The following is a 17,204-nucleotide window of genomic DNA, read 5'->3' as shown; positions in this document are numbered from 1 at the left end:
TGCTGAACATAGAGCAGGCCGAGCTCTGCACCAGCTGCTCGGGGGACTTAGCTGGACAACTTCAGGCAAGACTGGTCAGGCCCCCCTTACTGTCACAGTGCTGCCTGCAAGGGTGGACTTAGGAAAGAGCTTTGACACACCCCCTCTGTCCCAGGCTCCACATCTGGCAGACTTACTGCAGAGCCCCCGTGGGTCTAGCCTCAACTTGAGCCAGGCTGACCTGGCCTTGAGTCCCACTCTGTCCTTCCTAGCTGAGTCACCTTGGACCCGTCTGTCAGCTCCCAAACCTCAGTCTCCTCAGCTGTGAAGTGGACACAGAGGCAGCCACCTCTCTGAGGTCTTGTGAGGGTCGAGCTCATGAATGTGACATGCCCGATGCTAATGTGCCTAGCAATGTAATCATTTTAAGTAGAACATTCCACATGCCCTGCTAGCCCCAACCCTAACCCCTCTGCGGGGTGGGCAGTGCCGCTGTGACTGACAGATGGCCCTGTGACCCTACCCTTCCCCTTGCCCGGCTCCCTGGGTGCCTGCACCTCTGTTGCAGGCAGCGAGGGGAGGCCCAGTGGCTGTGGGAGGAAGAGCAAGATGGAAATTGTGCACAAGGAGGCTGATCATATTAAGATCCAGCTGCACTTAAGCGTCTCCTGGGAAGCTCTTTACAGCGCACTGAAGAGAGCTCCCAGATGCCAAAGCGGCCTTGCATCGAGGCCCGGTAGCTCTTAGCGGCCTTGCCACATGCTCCCCAGGTAATTGGTCTCCTAATGCACCAGCCCTGGCCGGGTTCCACCGCCTCTTCCCCCTCGGGTCAGTTCATGATGTTCCCCAGCCTGGCAAGCGGGTCACAGGCCAGTGTGACACACCCCCACCAGTCACATTGTTTCCTTGTCCTTGCAGGCCATTTCTAGATTCTGCACAGAATGCCTTGGCCTGGAAGAGTAAACAAGATTGCCAGGCAGTGTTGAATCAGGAATTCTGTTCAAGACCAGGGCTTTTATGTCCAGAAATTGTGTGTTAGATCAGTGGGGAACATATAAAAGGGAGACATGAGCCCTCCTATTACAGATAGAAGTAAACCAGCACGGTTTTCAGTTTTTTCTTCAACGTTAGTTTTTATTCCTAACTACAAAAGGGATGTGTGTTCTTGGTAAGACATTTAAAAGAAAGGTAAAAGGAAAGTCATTTATAGCTTCACACCGGAGATGGCAGCTCTTCGCATTTTGCAGTGGATTTCTTCTCTACACGTTTGTATACTTACCAAAAAAAAAAAGAAAGAAAGAAAGAAAGAAAGCAACTTCACACTGAACTCATCAACTTGTAGCCTTTTGCTGCTTATTTTTTAAATCGACGCATGACATTAATTGTTGTTCCTTAAGAAGTGGCTGCATAGAATGGCGTATAGTTGTATCATCATGTACCCAGTCCGTTGTGTTGGAGTTGCTTTTGCTATTTGTAACCATTCTGTTGATTTTGGAAATCATGAGAGTGGATGGTGGCGCTGCAGTGTAGCTAGGAGTCCAGGATTTGGCCTCAGTCAGACCTCAGTCCAAATAATAAAAGAATAGATAAGTAACATTTTTATAGGGCCTGAATATTGTGCCAGGCACTGTGTTAAGTGCTTTACATACATTAACTCATGATTTATGAATCCACATAACAGGCCGTGGGCTAGACATTATTTTTATTCCCACTTTACAATTGATGAAACTGAAGCACCACCCCTCCACTTTTGCAGCCATCCTGTGGCTAAACCGTTGTGCACGGGTCTGATTGTTCCTTAGAATACATTCTTGAAAGTGGGGTCCTGGCCCAGGTTCGGAAGGCTGTATGTGTTTTTAAGGCCTTGAATACATAATGTGAATGACTTTCCAGAAAGGTTGCCCCACCTTCTCCTACCACCAGTGTTTGTGTATATTTGAGAAAATCGTGCCATGCTTTGAGCAGCAATAACGTGCCAGGCCAGTGCTCTAGAAAGCTTCTCTCCTTGAAGGAGAGGCTGTGCCTGGCATAGAGTAAGCAAGCACTCAGTACATCTTAGCCAGTATTAGAATTGTTGTCTCATAGTGTGTCGTTTGTTGAGAAAACAAGACGCATACTTGAAGAACCTCAATAACAAGGTGAATGTGGAACAAGGGATCCTGACAGTGAGTGCCACACATGTTGGAGGAATATGGGACGTAATTTGGGGTAGTGGTCATGGAACGCTGCATGGCGGAGGAGGCACTTGGAGAATGGGAAGGAGGATCCTGAAGTAACAGCCTGAAGGCTCATGAGCAGTGGAGCCTAGGTGGCTTGTGTCCAGGGCTTGTGTAGGGAGTGCTGAGCTGGAGGAGAGACAGTGAGAGAAGAAGATGGGCCCAGATCAGGCCTGGGAGCCGCCCCAGGCCAAAGGCTCTGATGGTGGGGAGCCTCCGAGGGCTGAGACTTTTAGGAAAATGTACTTATCAGGAGGGAGCGAGGGGATGGGACTCGAGGTGGGGAGACCTGTGTGAGACCTGGACGGGAGCCCAGGCAGAGGGATCTGCGTGTGTGGCCTGGTAGGCACTCTGGGAGCAGTGAGGAGAAAAGATGTTGGGTTTCATGGTGCTGGTAACAACCCTTCTTGCCGCGAGTCCTGAAGCAAAAGAAAAACAGACGCAGGGCTCAGCTATGAGGTCAACATGTCTGACAGAGCTGGATGGGAGACCTTGGCTTCTGTCCATGACCATGGTCAGACTCTTGATACTCCCTCACCAAGTCTGGGCCTTGGGGCACCCTATTCAAGGAAACAGCACAGCAGGCCCTGTCCCCGCCAGCTGCTGGGAGAGTCGCTGCCAGCCCCGCCGCGCCAGCGTGTGGAGAGCCAAGGAGGTGGGCCTCCAGGCCTGCTTCCAGCAGGTGGACGCTGGCCCTTCCCGGTGTCCCTCCCTCCCAGGCGGGGGACACAGGAGCCGAGCAGCACACTCCCTCTCTGTGGGCAGGCACATCTGCAAGTGGGCAGGAAGGGGATTCGCCGTTCCCCCAGGCCACTGCCTTCTCCAAGCTCCCCTGTCAGAGAAGTCTGTCCTCCCCTCCTGGAGGAGGAACTCAGCGGGCTTGGGAGAACATTTCCAGTATTCTTCCCCCGCCCCCCGGGGCTGGAACGTTCCTTTCCTGGTTGCAACTAAGGTAAGAGATACTCCCCCCTCCCCGACACGGTCATCCTGCCCCATCCAGGATCCTTTGGAGGAACGGCTGCCAGGAACCAGCCGGGCAGGGTAGTGTCCAGGTGTCAGTTTTGGTGCCGTGTAGACCTGGTTCTAGAGCCAGCTCCTCCGCTTACTGCTGTGTGGCCTTTGGCAAATTTCTTGGCCTGAGTTTGTCTGCCAATAAGACTGGGTTGTTGCAAGAATTGAGCGTGACAGTGTAGACCCGTCTCGGTCTGGGTAACTGGCATCATCAACTAATGTAGACGGGGAGGAGGCTCCTCCAACCTGCGGGCTTGGGGCAGATCTCACTGTGATGGAGGTGGTGTGACTTCTGTGTAGACGGGTCTAGGACAAGGCCTTGGGGGAGAGAGGCCCCAGCCTGGCCAAGAGAGACTCGGGAGGAGGCTGTACAGGGGCCATTGGGCGGGCAGTGGGAGGGAGTGTGGAAAGGGACCTGATTCTGGGGTGCTCCCATGGAGGGGGGCTTGGGAGGAGGGAAAGGAGGCGGGGAGAGAGCCAGAGAGGAAGGAGAAAGTTCTTTCACGACACCCCATTGCCCCCCACCCCAATACAAAGCACTGTATTCTTCCCACTCTCGCCTGGGAGCAACATGGGGTAACAGTTGGCAAGGCTGGTCGTGTCTAAGGTTAAAAGGTGCGTAAGAAGTTGGGCCTCTGAAAGGTGACCCCTGGGTGCTGGGCAGTAGTGTCCTGGCATCCTGTCTCTGGGCCCTGGGCCAAGCCCTTGTGCACTCGGCCCTAGTTTTCCCATCTGCAGAATACAGGGGTTGCACCAATTTCATTTTTTGTAGCTGTTTTGACCACAGTTCATGGTTAAGAAAAGTTTACACACACATTTAACTAAAACTAAAGCTTAATAGAACAATACTTTATTACACGTCTCTACTCTGATGTTGTCTGTTGTGCATCATTCAAAAATGCTGGTGATAGCTCCCTAACTGATTGTATGGCCCACTAATGAGTCACACCCCTCGCTCTGAACACTGACCCAGCTCATCTGGAAGTTTCCTTCCTGCGCTGGCACCTGGCAGCTCTGTTCCATTTCCTCTGGCCTCATGACCCCCATCAACCAAGCCTCTGTGATTTTCTTCTTCATATCTTCAAACAGTAATCTCAGATGCGGGAGGGAGCCCCTGGCCTGATGGCACTGCTCCGAGTGCCCTCTCACCTCTGTGGGAGGTCCTGGCGCGCCCACTGTCTGGCTGGGCCCTGTCTGCACTGCATCAAGTGCCGGGACGTCCGTGGGTGGGGAGGGCCCTGTGCCATCACCACGGGCAAAGGAGTGGGTTTGGATGTCATCCACACTCCTCTCCCCACCCCACCCAACCACTGCCTGGGCCAGAGGACACCAGCCTTCTCTCTGGAAAAGTTGTTGGGGGGCTTCCCTGCTGGCGCAGTGGTTAAGAATCCGCCTGCCAATGCAGGGGACACGGATTTGAGCCCTGGTCCGGGAAGATCCCACATGCCGCGGAGCAACTAAGCCCGTGCGCCACAACTACTGGAGCCCGTGTGCCACAACTACTGAAGCCCGCACGCCTAGAGCCTGTGCTCCGCAACAAGAGAAGCCACCACAGTAAGAAGCCCGCGCACCGCAATGAAGAGTAGCCCCCGCTCACCACAACTAGAGAAAGCCCACGCACAGCAACGAAGACCCAACGCAGCCAAAAATAAATAAATAAATATATTTTAAAAAAAGAAACAAAAAGTTGTTGGGAAGTGGAGCCTCCCAGTTGGAACTCCAGACTCTTCCTCAGGCACAGCCGCTTCACTGTGTCCCTCCTTTCACTGAACCCCTGTCTGGGCAGGTCCAGGAGTCAGCATCGTGAGAGCTGCTGATGGATGATGAGATGAGCTTTGGCAGTGACAGACCTGGGTTCAAACCTTAGCTCTATCTCTGCCTGGCTGTGTGGCCTTGTGAAAGTTCCCTAATGTCTCTGAGCCCGTTTCCTCATCTAAAGTTTGGAGATAGCAACACCCATCTTGCAGGATAAACTTAAGGGTGAGATGATAGGTACCGAGTGCTTTGTGTTGGTGCCTGGCCTGAAGAAAACTCATTCCTTGAAATCCCATCCCCTTGGGTGTCCCTGTGAGGGAATGGCTGGAGAAATGGCAGCTGTTGCCGCCTTAAAGAAAGAAGGGGGAGATGCCTTCCATGGGCCAGTTATAGGAGGGCAGTGTCGGAGAGAGGCTGCCTTGAGTGGGCTGTCCTGGGAGTGACCTGCAGCCCCAGCGTGTCCAAAATGTGCAAAGAGACTGGGGTGCAGCAGGCATCTTGTGTCCACTGGGCAGCCGGAGACAATGTCTGAGGAGGCAGACAGGCAGGGATTGGGGAGAATGGAGTCTCTGGGCCCCCATGGCGGGCCAGGAGCTTTTCACGAGGCTGATGGTGTGTGCCAGTTCAAGGCCAGGCTCACAACACATCACACAACAGGGCATCGTTTCAACCCTAATTTTTTGGAATACATTTAAAAATTCACCCTCTTGCAGGGCAAATTTTACCCCAGTGTGTTCTCATAGAATAATCTGGTTTGATCCTCATAACCGCCACCCTGGGTAAAGGATGGGGCAGGCACAAGGCCTCCGCCTTCACAGGGTAGCAAGAAGAACTTTCTGGCAAACACTAGAACCAGGGTGCCCAAGCAGGCAGTCTCGATACGCTGTTTGCCTCTTCTCATGCTGTTACCCATTGCCGAGGCTGCGTGAACGTCTTCTTTGTGGGTTGTCTTCAGAACCCACAACACTTTCTTTTTGGTGCCCCCCTCCCATGATGATAATTATTGAAACATCCATATCCGGGCTCAGATCCGAGTTGTTATGGATCTGAGCCAAGCTGGAGACAGGCATGAGGGCACCTCTATCTTCAGAGACTGCTGCTCCTGGGCAGCTGCTTCCCAGAACACAGAAAGCCAATCCTCCCAGGGCTCCTGTGCGCATTGGCTCTTGATAGCTGTAGACACCGGGGCTCTGTCAGCTGAGGCGACTTGCCCAAGGCCACACAGCTCCAATAGCAGAGGCTAGGGGCCCTTTGAAATGCTGCCTTATGTAGCTGGGACTTGGCACTAACTGGGAAGACCTCTGGCCCCCTCACCTCTGTGTTCTCGGCCAGCTCCAGCTGCCCTCTGCTCTGTTTTGCCAATAACGAGGAAAACTCTCCTTCCAGGGCAGAGACTGGCACTTTAACCTCGGAACATAAATAAGTTCCTGGGGCTTGCTTTGGGGAACACATGGGGCTGGCTCGTGGTTCAGTAGAGGCGGTGAAATTTCTCAGAATCTGAGGTTGCATGCGCTGCTTTAGGCTTACTAGCTGGGGGGTGTCTCTGGGCCTCAGTTTCCCTGCCTATATGTGAGGGGCAGTGCCAGATGGACCCCTTCTGGGGAACCTGTCCTCAGGCCAGCGAGGCTGGACTAAAAAGTTCAGGACTGGGTTCCATCCTTATTCTGCCACCACCTTGCTGCTTGCTGTGTGACCTTCATCTAGTTCCCTCCCCTCTCTGAGCCCCTATTCTCCACTCAAAAGACAGCAAAGATATCCCTGCTTTGCTGAGGTCATAGAGGGGAAACTACTGTGCCAAGCTCAAGTGCCACAGTTGGTAATTTTATCATTAACCACGTAGTGATTCCCTGGCCAGCAGGCCCGGGAGAGGCGACACTCAGGCCTGCAAAAAAGCATGCAGGAAGGACTGGGCCACAGACTCTGGGCTGCCAAAGCTGTGCCAGCTAGCAAGCCCTTAGCAGGGAAATGCATTCCCATTATTCACAGCAGCAAGCCAGGCCCAAAGCCTGGGCATGATTGTTGGGAGGTTTCCCTGGGCTCTGGGTCCCCAAGAATCTCCCTGCTCCCCAGTCCAGGATGGTGTTCCCTGGGGCTCATCCTGGGAGTGGGGGGTTGTCAGGGTGCCTCCCCCAGTGGGACGAGCCCTGCCGTGCCAGCTCCAGCAGCCTCCCTGCCAGCAGCTGGTATTCTGTTGCACTGCGTACAGTGAGGCCCAGATTAGACAGTGAGCTCATCGTGACATGAATGGGGCCACCGGGGTGGGGGGGGGGAATGGAGGCTGAAGATCTGACTTGAGGGTATTGTTGGGGATCTCCCTGCACCCTCTCCCTTCTTCTCTCTGTCTCTCAGGCTTGCTCTCTCTCCCCGCGCCCGTGCACACACGAACACCCTCTCTTGGAGCTTGCTGGGGATTGTCATGGCAACCGTCCAGCGAAATTATCAAAACACTTTTATGCTCACAGTCGTACCACAGACCAAGAGCTCATTCTGAGTAAGGCAGAAGCAGGTGGTTGGATGCTGAAGCCACGGGCTTTGTGCGGAGGGCCCACAGTGGGGAGAGGGCGCAGCGGGAGGGGAGGGTGGGGCCCGGCGGCAGGACCCCTGGGGAGAGGCCTTGGCACTTGTTCCTCCCCACCCCTTATGCCAAATTCACATTTGTATTCCATCTCTGCACACCTGGATTCACACACACACACACACACACACACACACACGTAGACAAGTGGTCGCTGAGCCAAATACACCCAGAGTACAGATGGACCCGAACAGCAACATGGAATAACCATGACCTCATTCAGCACTTGGAGGCCTGAGATCCACTCTGGGGAGACTTCTGGGTGAGCAGGAGGGCACAGCCAGCCGACCCAGGCTTCTAGCTGGCAATAGGTCTGTGCCAGGGCAGCAAAGCAGCCACAGGAAGAGGCCAAGCCCTCTTGTCGGGAAGCAGAGAAGGACCTGTTACCAGAACCACCCTGACCTGGTTCTTCCCACCTTGCTGCACAGCCTCCGTGGCTCACTGCCTCTCTGCATCCCGGAACGGACTCAGCATCCCTGCTCCCTTCTGACCTGGGCCAGGGTACCACAGGCTCCCTTGGAAACAAAGCTCTGCTAATAGCCGAATAACCGGTGGTTGCTATTTTCAAACCCTGGTTCTGCCCGAAAGCCAAAGTGTGGGTGAGGATGGTGGAAGAGGTGATGGCACAAGCCCCTCCCCAGTCTGCTTCCATCTTCCTGCCCCATCTGCTCCCCCAGCAGCCCCCTCCATGGAGGGGAGCCTTCCCCTGCAGCCTCAGCCCGGGCTGCTTGCCACTCTCTGGCCCAAAAGGAAACATCTGCTTCCTGCAACTGGGTCCCCCCATCTGTACATCCTTCCAAGGATTCTAGAATATTAGAGCTGGAGGGGCCCCCAGCAAATGCGAGTCTAGCCTCCTCACTTCACGGACGGGGAAACTGAGGCTCAGAGATGGGAAGCAATGGGTTCAAGGCCACAGGGTATGTGGCTGATGGAGCTGATGCTGCAACCTGGGTGTCTGAATTCTAGTCCTGTGCTGTTCCCGTCACATCAAAGGGTTGGTGAGATGCACCGTTGGCAAACAGTGAGCGCTGATTTCTGAGTCAGGCAGACCTGGCTTGAGTGGTGGCTTCAGCACTTAACACCCAAGGTGACCCCGGTAAGCTGCAAAGCACCCTCAGTCCTCAGCTGTAAAATGGGGTGATAGTAGGGTCCCGCTGAAGGGATGCCATGAGGATGATTTAAGAGAGGCATGTGTAAAGCACTATTGGCACAGAGTAGGTGTTCCACAGATGACGTTCTCTGTCCTTCCTCTGCAGTTCCAGGGCTACAGGCCTGCTGAGATGAGGGACCATCCTGCATCCCCGGTAATGGCCAGCCCGTGTCCCAGGGTGGCCAGGGGAAGCAACCTAGCCTGTCCTGGAAAGACAGAGTCCACCGGGAAGGCAGACCACACTGACAAGTACGAATAAATGAGAAGGCCTTGCAGACAGTGACCGAGGGGGGAGCCTTGAAGAGGGTGGCCAGGAAGGCCGCTCTGAGGAAGCAGCAGGGGAGCTGAGACGTCCTCAGCGCAGGGAAACAAAGGGCTTGGCCCAGGCCTCACAGTAAGTTCAGGTGGAGCCAGGCTAGGACCTGTCTTTAGACTGCCATTCTAATCATCTCCCTCCTTCTAGAAACATCCTTCTCTGGGATTCTGACATGTTCGTCTGGTGTCGCTCTTACCCTGTTGGACGTTGCTTCTCTGAGTCCTTGACTGGCTCACGCTCCTCCCAGTGTTGGCTGGTCTCAGCCCTTCTCTGTCTGGAAGGTGGGTTTTCACCCGCTCCCTTGTCTACACCCTGACGAGTCCCAAACGGCCACCTACATCCCTCGCCTCTCCTCTAAGTTCCAGGGTCCTGCTCGACCTCTCCACCCGGATGTCTGGTGGTTCTCTTGGTTAGGACAATCTAAGTCGATATAATAGAGACCCCAAATTAGAGTAGCTTAAAACTATTCAGTTGGTGGCTCTCTCACAAAATAGCTCCAAGGGAAATGTTTCAGGTTGGTAGAGAGCTCCATCCCACAGGGTCATTTAGGGACCCAGACTGACGATAGCACTGCTGTCTTTAACACGAAACCTCCAGGGCTTCCAGCCAATGTGAGGGAAAGAACACGGAAATCCCGGGCAGGAATTTCTTCTTAAGCAAGTGAGACAGGAGTCTGACTTCTGTTCGCTTGCACAGATGAGAGCTTAGACACACAGCCCCATGGAGCTGCAAAGGAAGCTGGGAAGTGGGCCCAGCTGGGCGGACAGCTAGCAGTCTCTACCACACTCCACCCCCTAGAATGGTGAGGCCTTCCCGCCCTGGTGGTGGGAGACCCCCTTCTCTGGGGGCAGCTCCCTCATCCTGTGTCTCCCTGGCCCCCGGCTTTACGTTTGGCACATTCCTCCTTGTCTGTGGCTCTCGACCGCCACCCAACAGGGTGTTGAAAGTCTGTCCTCCTTGAGCGCTTATTTAGGCTGGGACAATCATGGGCTTTTGAAGTCTAGCCTTTCAATTTTGTTGATAATAACAATCCCTTCAGAAGCATAGTAGGCTTTGGGTCTTTCTGCTTCTAGTCAGTTCCATGGGCAGTAACCACACCCCAAGTTCCTTTCTTGATGGAGTTACTGTCTGTCTGTGTTGCCCAACCCACTGCTTTCTCTCCCATTTTATTTATTTATTTTTTTGCGGTATCGGGCCTCTCACTGTTGTGGCCTCTCCCGTTGCGGAGCACAGGCTCCGGACGCGCAGGCTCAGCGGCCATGGCTCACGGGCCCAGCCACTCCGCGGCATGTGGGATCTTCCCGGACCGGGGCACAAACCCGTGTCCCCTGCATCGGCAGGCGGACTCTCAACCACTGCGCCACCAGGGAAGCCCTTTCTCTCCCATTTTAAATGAAAGTTTAAAAGTCCCTAAGGACATCTGAAATAATAGACTTGGATGACAAGGCAATACCCCTAAGAGAATACTTTGCCACAGGGGTGATTCCTTTGTTTGGCTTATTGTTTGGCCTAATAGACAGGCTTTGAGATAAGGCTCTGAGCGCGTCTGATCTCCTGTTCTTTGGGCAAAACCAGTTGGTTTTTCCAACCCTGAGGACAGTGATTTTCTATGTTATCTCCTTTTCTGTTCATCTTTTCTTGCAAACCAGCCAATCTCTTTCTTGTAGTATCTTTGCTAAAGGCAGCATCGAGCAGCCAACACATGCAAATGTTTTTGGCTCTTTCCAACCATTTTTCTAGAATTAGTGGCTCAAGTAGGCATGTGGTCTGCCTTCCAAATTATCACAGGTAATGTTTTTATTAAACGTTTTGTCACAACATAACAAGGGTCACTGGTTTTCCATTCTCCAGTATTTGTTTCCATGTTGCTCACCACCTGTTGGCCAAGCCAGTGCCACATGTTTTAGGGTTGTTATACATGGAAGCTTTCCATTCCTGGTACCAATTTCTGTATCGGAGTATTGCTAAGCTGCTATTTAAAGGAACTCCCAGGCTTCCCTGGTGGCACAGTGGTTGACAGTCCGCCTGCCGATGTAGGGGACACGGGTTCGTGCCCCCATCCGGAAGGATCCCACATGCCACGGAGTGGCTGGGCCCGTGAGCCATGGCCGCTGAGCCTGCGCGTCCGGAGCCTGTGCTCCGCAACGGGAGAGGCCACAACAGTGAGAAGCCCGCGTACCGCAAAAAAAAAAAAAAAAAAAAAAAGGAACTCCCCAGTACAGTGGCTTTAGGATTAGAGAAGTGATTTTTTCTCTCACATAATATGGTTCTGATATGATCATTTCAGGCGTCACCCTGGTGGGTAGTAGATTTTGATGGGTAACCTGCAGACCCCAACCCCACAATGGCCCTCCCCTCCCCAACCTTCTCTTCCCCACACCCCTCCCCTGTATCAGTGGCACCACCATCTAACATTTGCTGAGGCCAAATACAAAGATGTCAGCCTTGATTTCCACCCCCCTCCCCTCAACACCTCCTCCCGCCATCCAGTCCATCAGCAAGTTCTCTCAGATCTATCCCCAGACAAATCTCAAATCTGACCACTTCCCTACAGCTCTGTTTTCTTCACTCTCATCCAGGTCTTCAGTGTCTTATATCTGCAGGTCATGTAACGATCTTCTATGTGGGATCCCTGCTTCTTCCCCTAGCCTTTCCATTTACTCTTCACACGGCAGCCAGAGTGAGCTTTTAAAAACAGAGAACGGAGCTGCCCTGCTCAGAATGCTCCAGTGCCTTACCATAGCCCTTAGGATAAAATGCTATCTCCTGGGCTTCCCTGGTGGCGCAGTGGTTGAGAGTCCGCCTGCCGATGCAGGGGACACGGGTTCGTGCCCCGGTCCGGGAAAATCCTACACGCCGCAGAGCAGCTGGGCCCGTGAGCCATGGCCGCTGAGCCTGTGCATCCGGAGCCTGTGCTCCGCAACGGGAGAGGCCACAGCGGTGAGAGGCCCGCGTACCGCAAAAAAAAAAAAAAAAAAATGCTATCTCCTGACATATACATACACACTACTATATATGAAATAGATAACTAATAAAGACCTACTGTAAAGCACAGGGAACTCTACTCAGTACTCTGTAGTGACCTATATGGGAAAAGAATCTAAAAAAGAGTGGATATATGTTGATATATCACTGATTCACTTTGCTATACAGCCGAAACTAACACAGCATTGTAAATCAACTATCCTCCAATAAAAATTAAAATAAATAAATAAATAAATAAAAAATTTAAAACTCCTTAACATGGCCCTCAAGGCCTTCCGTGAGTGTCCTTACTTCTCATGCCCCTTGCCCTCTCTACTTTAGCCACGTGGGTCTTCTTGCTGTTCCTGGAAGAAGCCAAGCTCCTTCCTGCCTCACTGTCTTTACACCGCATTCCCTCAGCCCTAAACATTCTCCCTGCACTGGTCACACACCGGTTCCTTCTTTGTCCTCCACGGGGCAGACAGCTTCAGTGTAGTGTGTAAGCGAGAGGGCTTAGGAGCTAAGTCGCCTGGGTTTGAATCTCAGTTCTGCTGCTTACTAGCTGTGTGACCTTGGGGAAATGTGCTTAGCTTCTCTGTGCCTTGGTTTTCGTATCTGTAAATGGGGATAGTAAAAGTACTTGTTATCCAGGGCTGCTAAGAGGATTAAATAAAATAGTGAACGCATTAAATGAGTTAATGCATAAAAAGTGCTCAGAGCGTGGCGTCTATTAAACACTTGGTGGTGCTACAATTGTCCTTCGGGGGGCACCTTAAATATCACCCACTCTGGGGAGCCTTTCCTTGTTCCCTCGCCCCCCCCCTCCACCTCTCCATCTGCATCACTATCACACCACCCACAGTACATTTCTTGTTTAGGTGTTTATTGTCTGTCCCGCCCCCTTGCCTAGACTGTCACTTTCATGAGCGCAGGGACTTTCCTGAGCTGGTACACAGTAGGTTCTCAATAAATCTTTGTTGAATGGCTATGGAAGGAATGGAGGCCAAATTCCATGGATTCCCTCCTTTCTCAGCAGCCCTGTGAACTGGCTGCTGGCATCCCAGGGCCATGTGTCAGAGCAATGCTTCACAGTTTCCTCTTGGCAGTCTGGGAACCCCGGGGCAGGGGACCTGCTCTTGGAAGCCAGCCGTGGGGGCATTGGTAGGTATCAACCCCTAACAGGGGACTATGAGAGCATGGACGCTGGAGTGGAGCCCACTTTTCCCCAGCAGTCTCTAATGGGCTAATTACTTATCCTCTCTGTGCCTCCTCTTTCTCATATGTAAAACTGGGAAAATACGAATTACCTCACAGGACTGTTAGGAAGATGAAGTAGGATAATATATGTAAAACAGCTCACTGCCTAGCTTGGAGTAAAGCTCTCCAGATGGTTAGTTATGATTATTGTTGTTGTTAGTGCCATATCTAAGTGTCATTTTTCTGAGCACGAATGGGGGTGTGCGAGGGACTTGGGGGGTGCGGGTAGTGAGGAGACAAACATAGAGAAGACAGGGAAGAGAAGTGGACTGGAAAAATCGTGTTTGTATTCGTGCCCGCGTGTGTGTGCGTGTGTGTGTGTGTGTGTGTGTGTGTGTGTGTTTGTTTGGGGAGGGAGGTGGCATGGATCCAAAGAGGACATCCAGTCCTTCCTCGGAACTCAGTTTTGGGGAACCCTGGTGGCCTGGCTCTCCCTGCAGCAAGGAGACTGGGGGCTGCCCCCGCCCCGCGCGCTCAGCGCAGAACCCGCGCGGCCAAATAACCAAGAGCCTTGACTGTGCGCCTCTGGGATTAGGAGGCTGGAGAGGCGGACGTGCGCCCCCGCGGCCGCCGCGGTTGGTCCAGACTTGGGGATCCCAGGGCGGGCAGGACCCGTGCTCCGGGGCCACCCTTCGACCCTGCTCCGCAGCGTTCTCCGGAGCCTCGGATGCTCCCGGAACCCCCGCGGGCGGGGCCTGCCTTCCGGAGCCGGGCTGGCGAGCAGCGCTGGGGAAAGAGCCGCGACTTTCCCAGAGTGGCCGGGCGACGTCAGGCGGAAGGGCGCGGGGCGCGCACGCTTTAAAAGGCATTCGCTGTCATCCGAGCTCGCAGCTGTGGGGGCAGGAGCCGGCTATATAAGCGGCGAGCCGGGCAGCCGCGGGGCAGACGGCGACAGCAGCGGCGGCGAGCGCCTCGCAGCGCAGCGGAGCAGCGCCCCCGTAGCCCCGCGCCCCTCGACGGGTCCGCCTTCCCTCCCGAGGAGCGCCGACCCGGGCCCGCGAGGGCCGCCGCCACCCCGCAGCAGATTTGGATCCCCCGCCCGGCGAGCCCCAGGCTGCTGCCTCCCGGGGGGCCCCGGCGCAGCGGCCGCCCCCGGAGAGCCCCGCCGCCCCGCCGCCCGGCCCGGAAGACGCCGGCAGCGCCATGGCGGCCGCCAAGCCCGGCGAGCTGATGGGCATCTGCTCCAGCTACCAGGCAGTGATGCCGCACTTCGTGTGCCTGGCCGACGAGTTCCCACAGCCCGTGCGGCCCGCCAAGCTGTCCAAGGGCAAGGGCCGGCTGCGGCGGCCGCGCCAGTCCCGCTTCAAGACGCAGCCAGTGACCTTCGACGAGATCCAGGAGGTGGAGGAGGAGGGCGTGTCCCCCATGGAGGAAGAGAAGGCCAAGAAGTCGTTCCTGCAGAGCCTGGAGTGCCTGCGCCGCAGCACGCAGAGCCTGTCGCTGCAGAGGGAGCAGCTCGGCAGCTGCAAACTGAGGAACAGCCTGGACTCCAGCGACTCCGACTCGGCCCTGTGAGGGGCGCCGCCCGCAGCCGGGACTCGCGCGCCTCGGCGGCCCGCCGGGGACAGGTGTGCGAACCCCTAGGGGCCCCGCCCCCCGGGGTCCCCCCGAGAACCGGGGACCGCCGCCCCTCGAGCGCTTGCACCCTCGCCCGGCTGCGAACCGGTCGGGGCGCCCCGAGCTGCGCTCGCCCTGGGCGGGAGCGCGCGCCGGAACGCCACGGAGGGGGCCCGCTTTCTCTGCCCTTGTAAATGTTTATTTTTTAACTCTTCCCAGTACGAACTGTGCTGTGAGTGTGTGCGGGGAGGCGCACCCTCGCCGAGTCGCCCCGGGTCACCAGGGCTTCCCGGAGAGCCGCTCCACGCCCTTGTCCGATGGTTTGCAACTCCGATTTTGCACACGGCTCCACCGTGCCCCCCAGCGCACACCCGTTCACACTCACGCCCACACACTCTCGCTGAACACTTTTATAATTGTTAGGCGCGGCCGATGGGACTTGGGGTGCAGCGCAGCTGCTGCTGTGGCCGGAGGATTGATATTTATTTTTGCATTGCGATGGCTGACGGCGTTTATTTAACGATCTTTTTACCTGGATATGTCTGTGAGACTCCCGAACGGAGACAAATAAAGTCAATATATTTGCACAGTGCATTTCTCAAGGCTCTTGACTTCTTGAACCTTGAGGGCCCAGCCTCCCAAGACTGGGGGAGAAGTGGGGATGATTCGCTGGAACGGGGGTCCGGGAATCTCCGGGTGGAGGCAACTCCACAAGCTTCGGTCACCGGGACGACGTCGCGTCCCCGGTGCCCGGGTGCATTACCCGCCTCCCCGGTGCCCGGCCCAGAGCTCTCCTGCCTCCCGGGTCTGTTCCCCATCGCCGGCGTCCAGGGTGGGGTGGAGTAGCTAGGGAGGCGAAGGTTGGCGCTGTGAGGACAGAGAGCGCCTGCCTGGCGCAGCTGACCTCTCAGGGAGACCCGGGTCAGGGTCATCGCCCGGTACCCACCAAAGAAGACCCCACTCACTCCGAGCCCTTTCCAGGCGACGGGTGGGGAGGTGACTCAGCCAGCGATAGGAGACCCAGGCGGGGATATGTGGGTGGTCGGGTCCGAAGCAGGACTGGGAGCTGGTGAGAGTGTGGGTACGCCCTCAAAGTCGCCTGCGGTTGAGGGCCCCGCTGCCCCCGTGCTGACTCAGCGTGATGCCAGGCGCTCCTGCGCTGGGGGAGCAAACGGCGGCTGTTTCGGTTCTTTGGTCCTTTTCTCCAGCTCTTCCCTTTGCCCTCTTCAAGGTTCCTCAAGGAATCTGTCTTTGGTCAGAGCCTGAAGGGCGCTTGGATACCACGGAGTCCCCCCCGCCCCACACACACACCCCTTTGCTTACAGATGAGAAAACAAACCTAGCAGAGAGGGAAAGGTCACATGAAGAGCAGAGGCCCGCAGCCTGCTCTCCTGACTCCGCGTCCAGTGCTCCTTGCGTCACAGGACTCTGTCTTTCCAGTGCTTTCCAGCAGCTGTCTGCATCCCTGTCTACGCCCTGAATCCTCTGGGTTAGCAGTGTAAGAGGCTCCTCCGGCCCGTTGTGGTAATGGGGGTAATAAACCACATTCGGTTGAGGAGGGCAGGTCCTCACACTTGGGGCCCCCTCCCAGCCCACCCCTCCAAGAACACGCCAGACTTGAGCCACCAGGGCCAGGCTTTCCGCTGAGCAGTTTAGAGAGACGCGGAGAGGATGGATGCCCCCTGGTGGTGGGGGCCTGGCGCTCAGCTCAGCCCAGCCCTGCGGGGCATCTGAACTGCCTTTAATCTTCACCCTGCACATCTTGTCGCCCTGGGCTCTGTAGGAGAAGGCAGAGGAAAGAAAACAAACAAAAATAGAACACACAGGGTGTAAAAGAATGTCCTCCCCTCTGGCTCACAGAGAAGGTGGCCGGGCTCAGGGCCTTGGGGACTGCAGCCTTTGGTGCTGCCCTCGCCCCTGGGAATACACGGGCCGTTTCAGTCCCCAGCAACAACCAGTTCCACCGTGAGGGCACATGTCCAAGGCACTTAACTGCGAAGGCATCAGCATGGTGAGGCAGCCGTGGGTCCATGTTTTGATTCCCGTCTCTGCAGTGGCCGTGGCGAGGCTGGTTTGAGGCCCTTGGGGTGGGAGGAGGGTGGCCCAAGCTCAGAACTCCCTCCCCGAGCCCCCTCCCCATTCTCTTCGCTCATCCTGACCCCCCTCACCCCCATTTTCTCTTACATCTTGGGCGGTAGCTCCTGTTTCTACTCTTCAAGAGGCAGGTGCTGCAAGCCTTCCTATGGGTTCACCCTTCCAGACTGATATCCTGGCTAGGCGTCCCCCTCTGGGCACCACGGCCCTGCCAATACCCTTTGCCCTGCTGGAGAGCCTCCTTCTCCAGCCCCCCATCTTCAGCCCATACCCCAGCTAAAGGCCTCCCTGAAGGGTCTCCTTGAGTCATCCTGGCCAATGTCTGAGGAC

General features: G+C 55.4%; 1 protein-coding gene across 1 annotated transcript; it reads left to right on the top strand.

Moving 5' to 3' along the window:
- Window positions 1-14,033: 14,033 nt before the first annotated feature.
- CUNH11orf96 (chromosome unknown C11orf96 homolog) lies at window positions 14,034-15,383 on the top strand. The gene has a single exon (XM_007455807.1). It carries the CDS (start codon window positions 14,367-14,369, stop codon window positions 14,736-14,738), a length of 372 nt encoding a protein of 123 aa, XP_007455869.1. The 5' UTR covers window positions 14,034-14,366; the 3' UTR covers window positions 14,739-15,383.
- The last annotated feature ends 1,821 nt before the right edge of the window (window positions 15,384-17,204 follow it).

Source organism: Lipotes vexillifer, unplaced genomic scaffold, assembly GCF_000442215.2.
Source record: "Lipotes vexillifer unplaced genomic scaffold, Lipotes_vexillifer_v1.1 scaffold977, whole genome shotgun sequence".
NCBI classification, from domain to species: domain Eukaryota; kingdom Metazoa; phylum Chordata; class Mammalia; order Artiodactyla; family Lipotidae; genus Lipotes; species Lipotes vexillifer.
Note: the sequence above shows the minus strand (reverse complement) of the source record. Positions and strands in the feature narration are given on the sequence as shown.

Bases quoted from the DNA above. Each gene is read 5' to 3' on its own strand.
- CUNH11orf96 (XM_007455807.1), top strand. From the start codon at position 14,367: ATGGCGGCCGCCAAGCCCGGCGAGCTGATGGGCATCTGCTCCAGCTAC.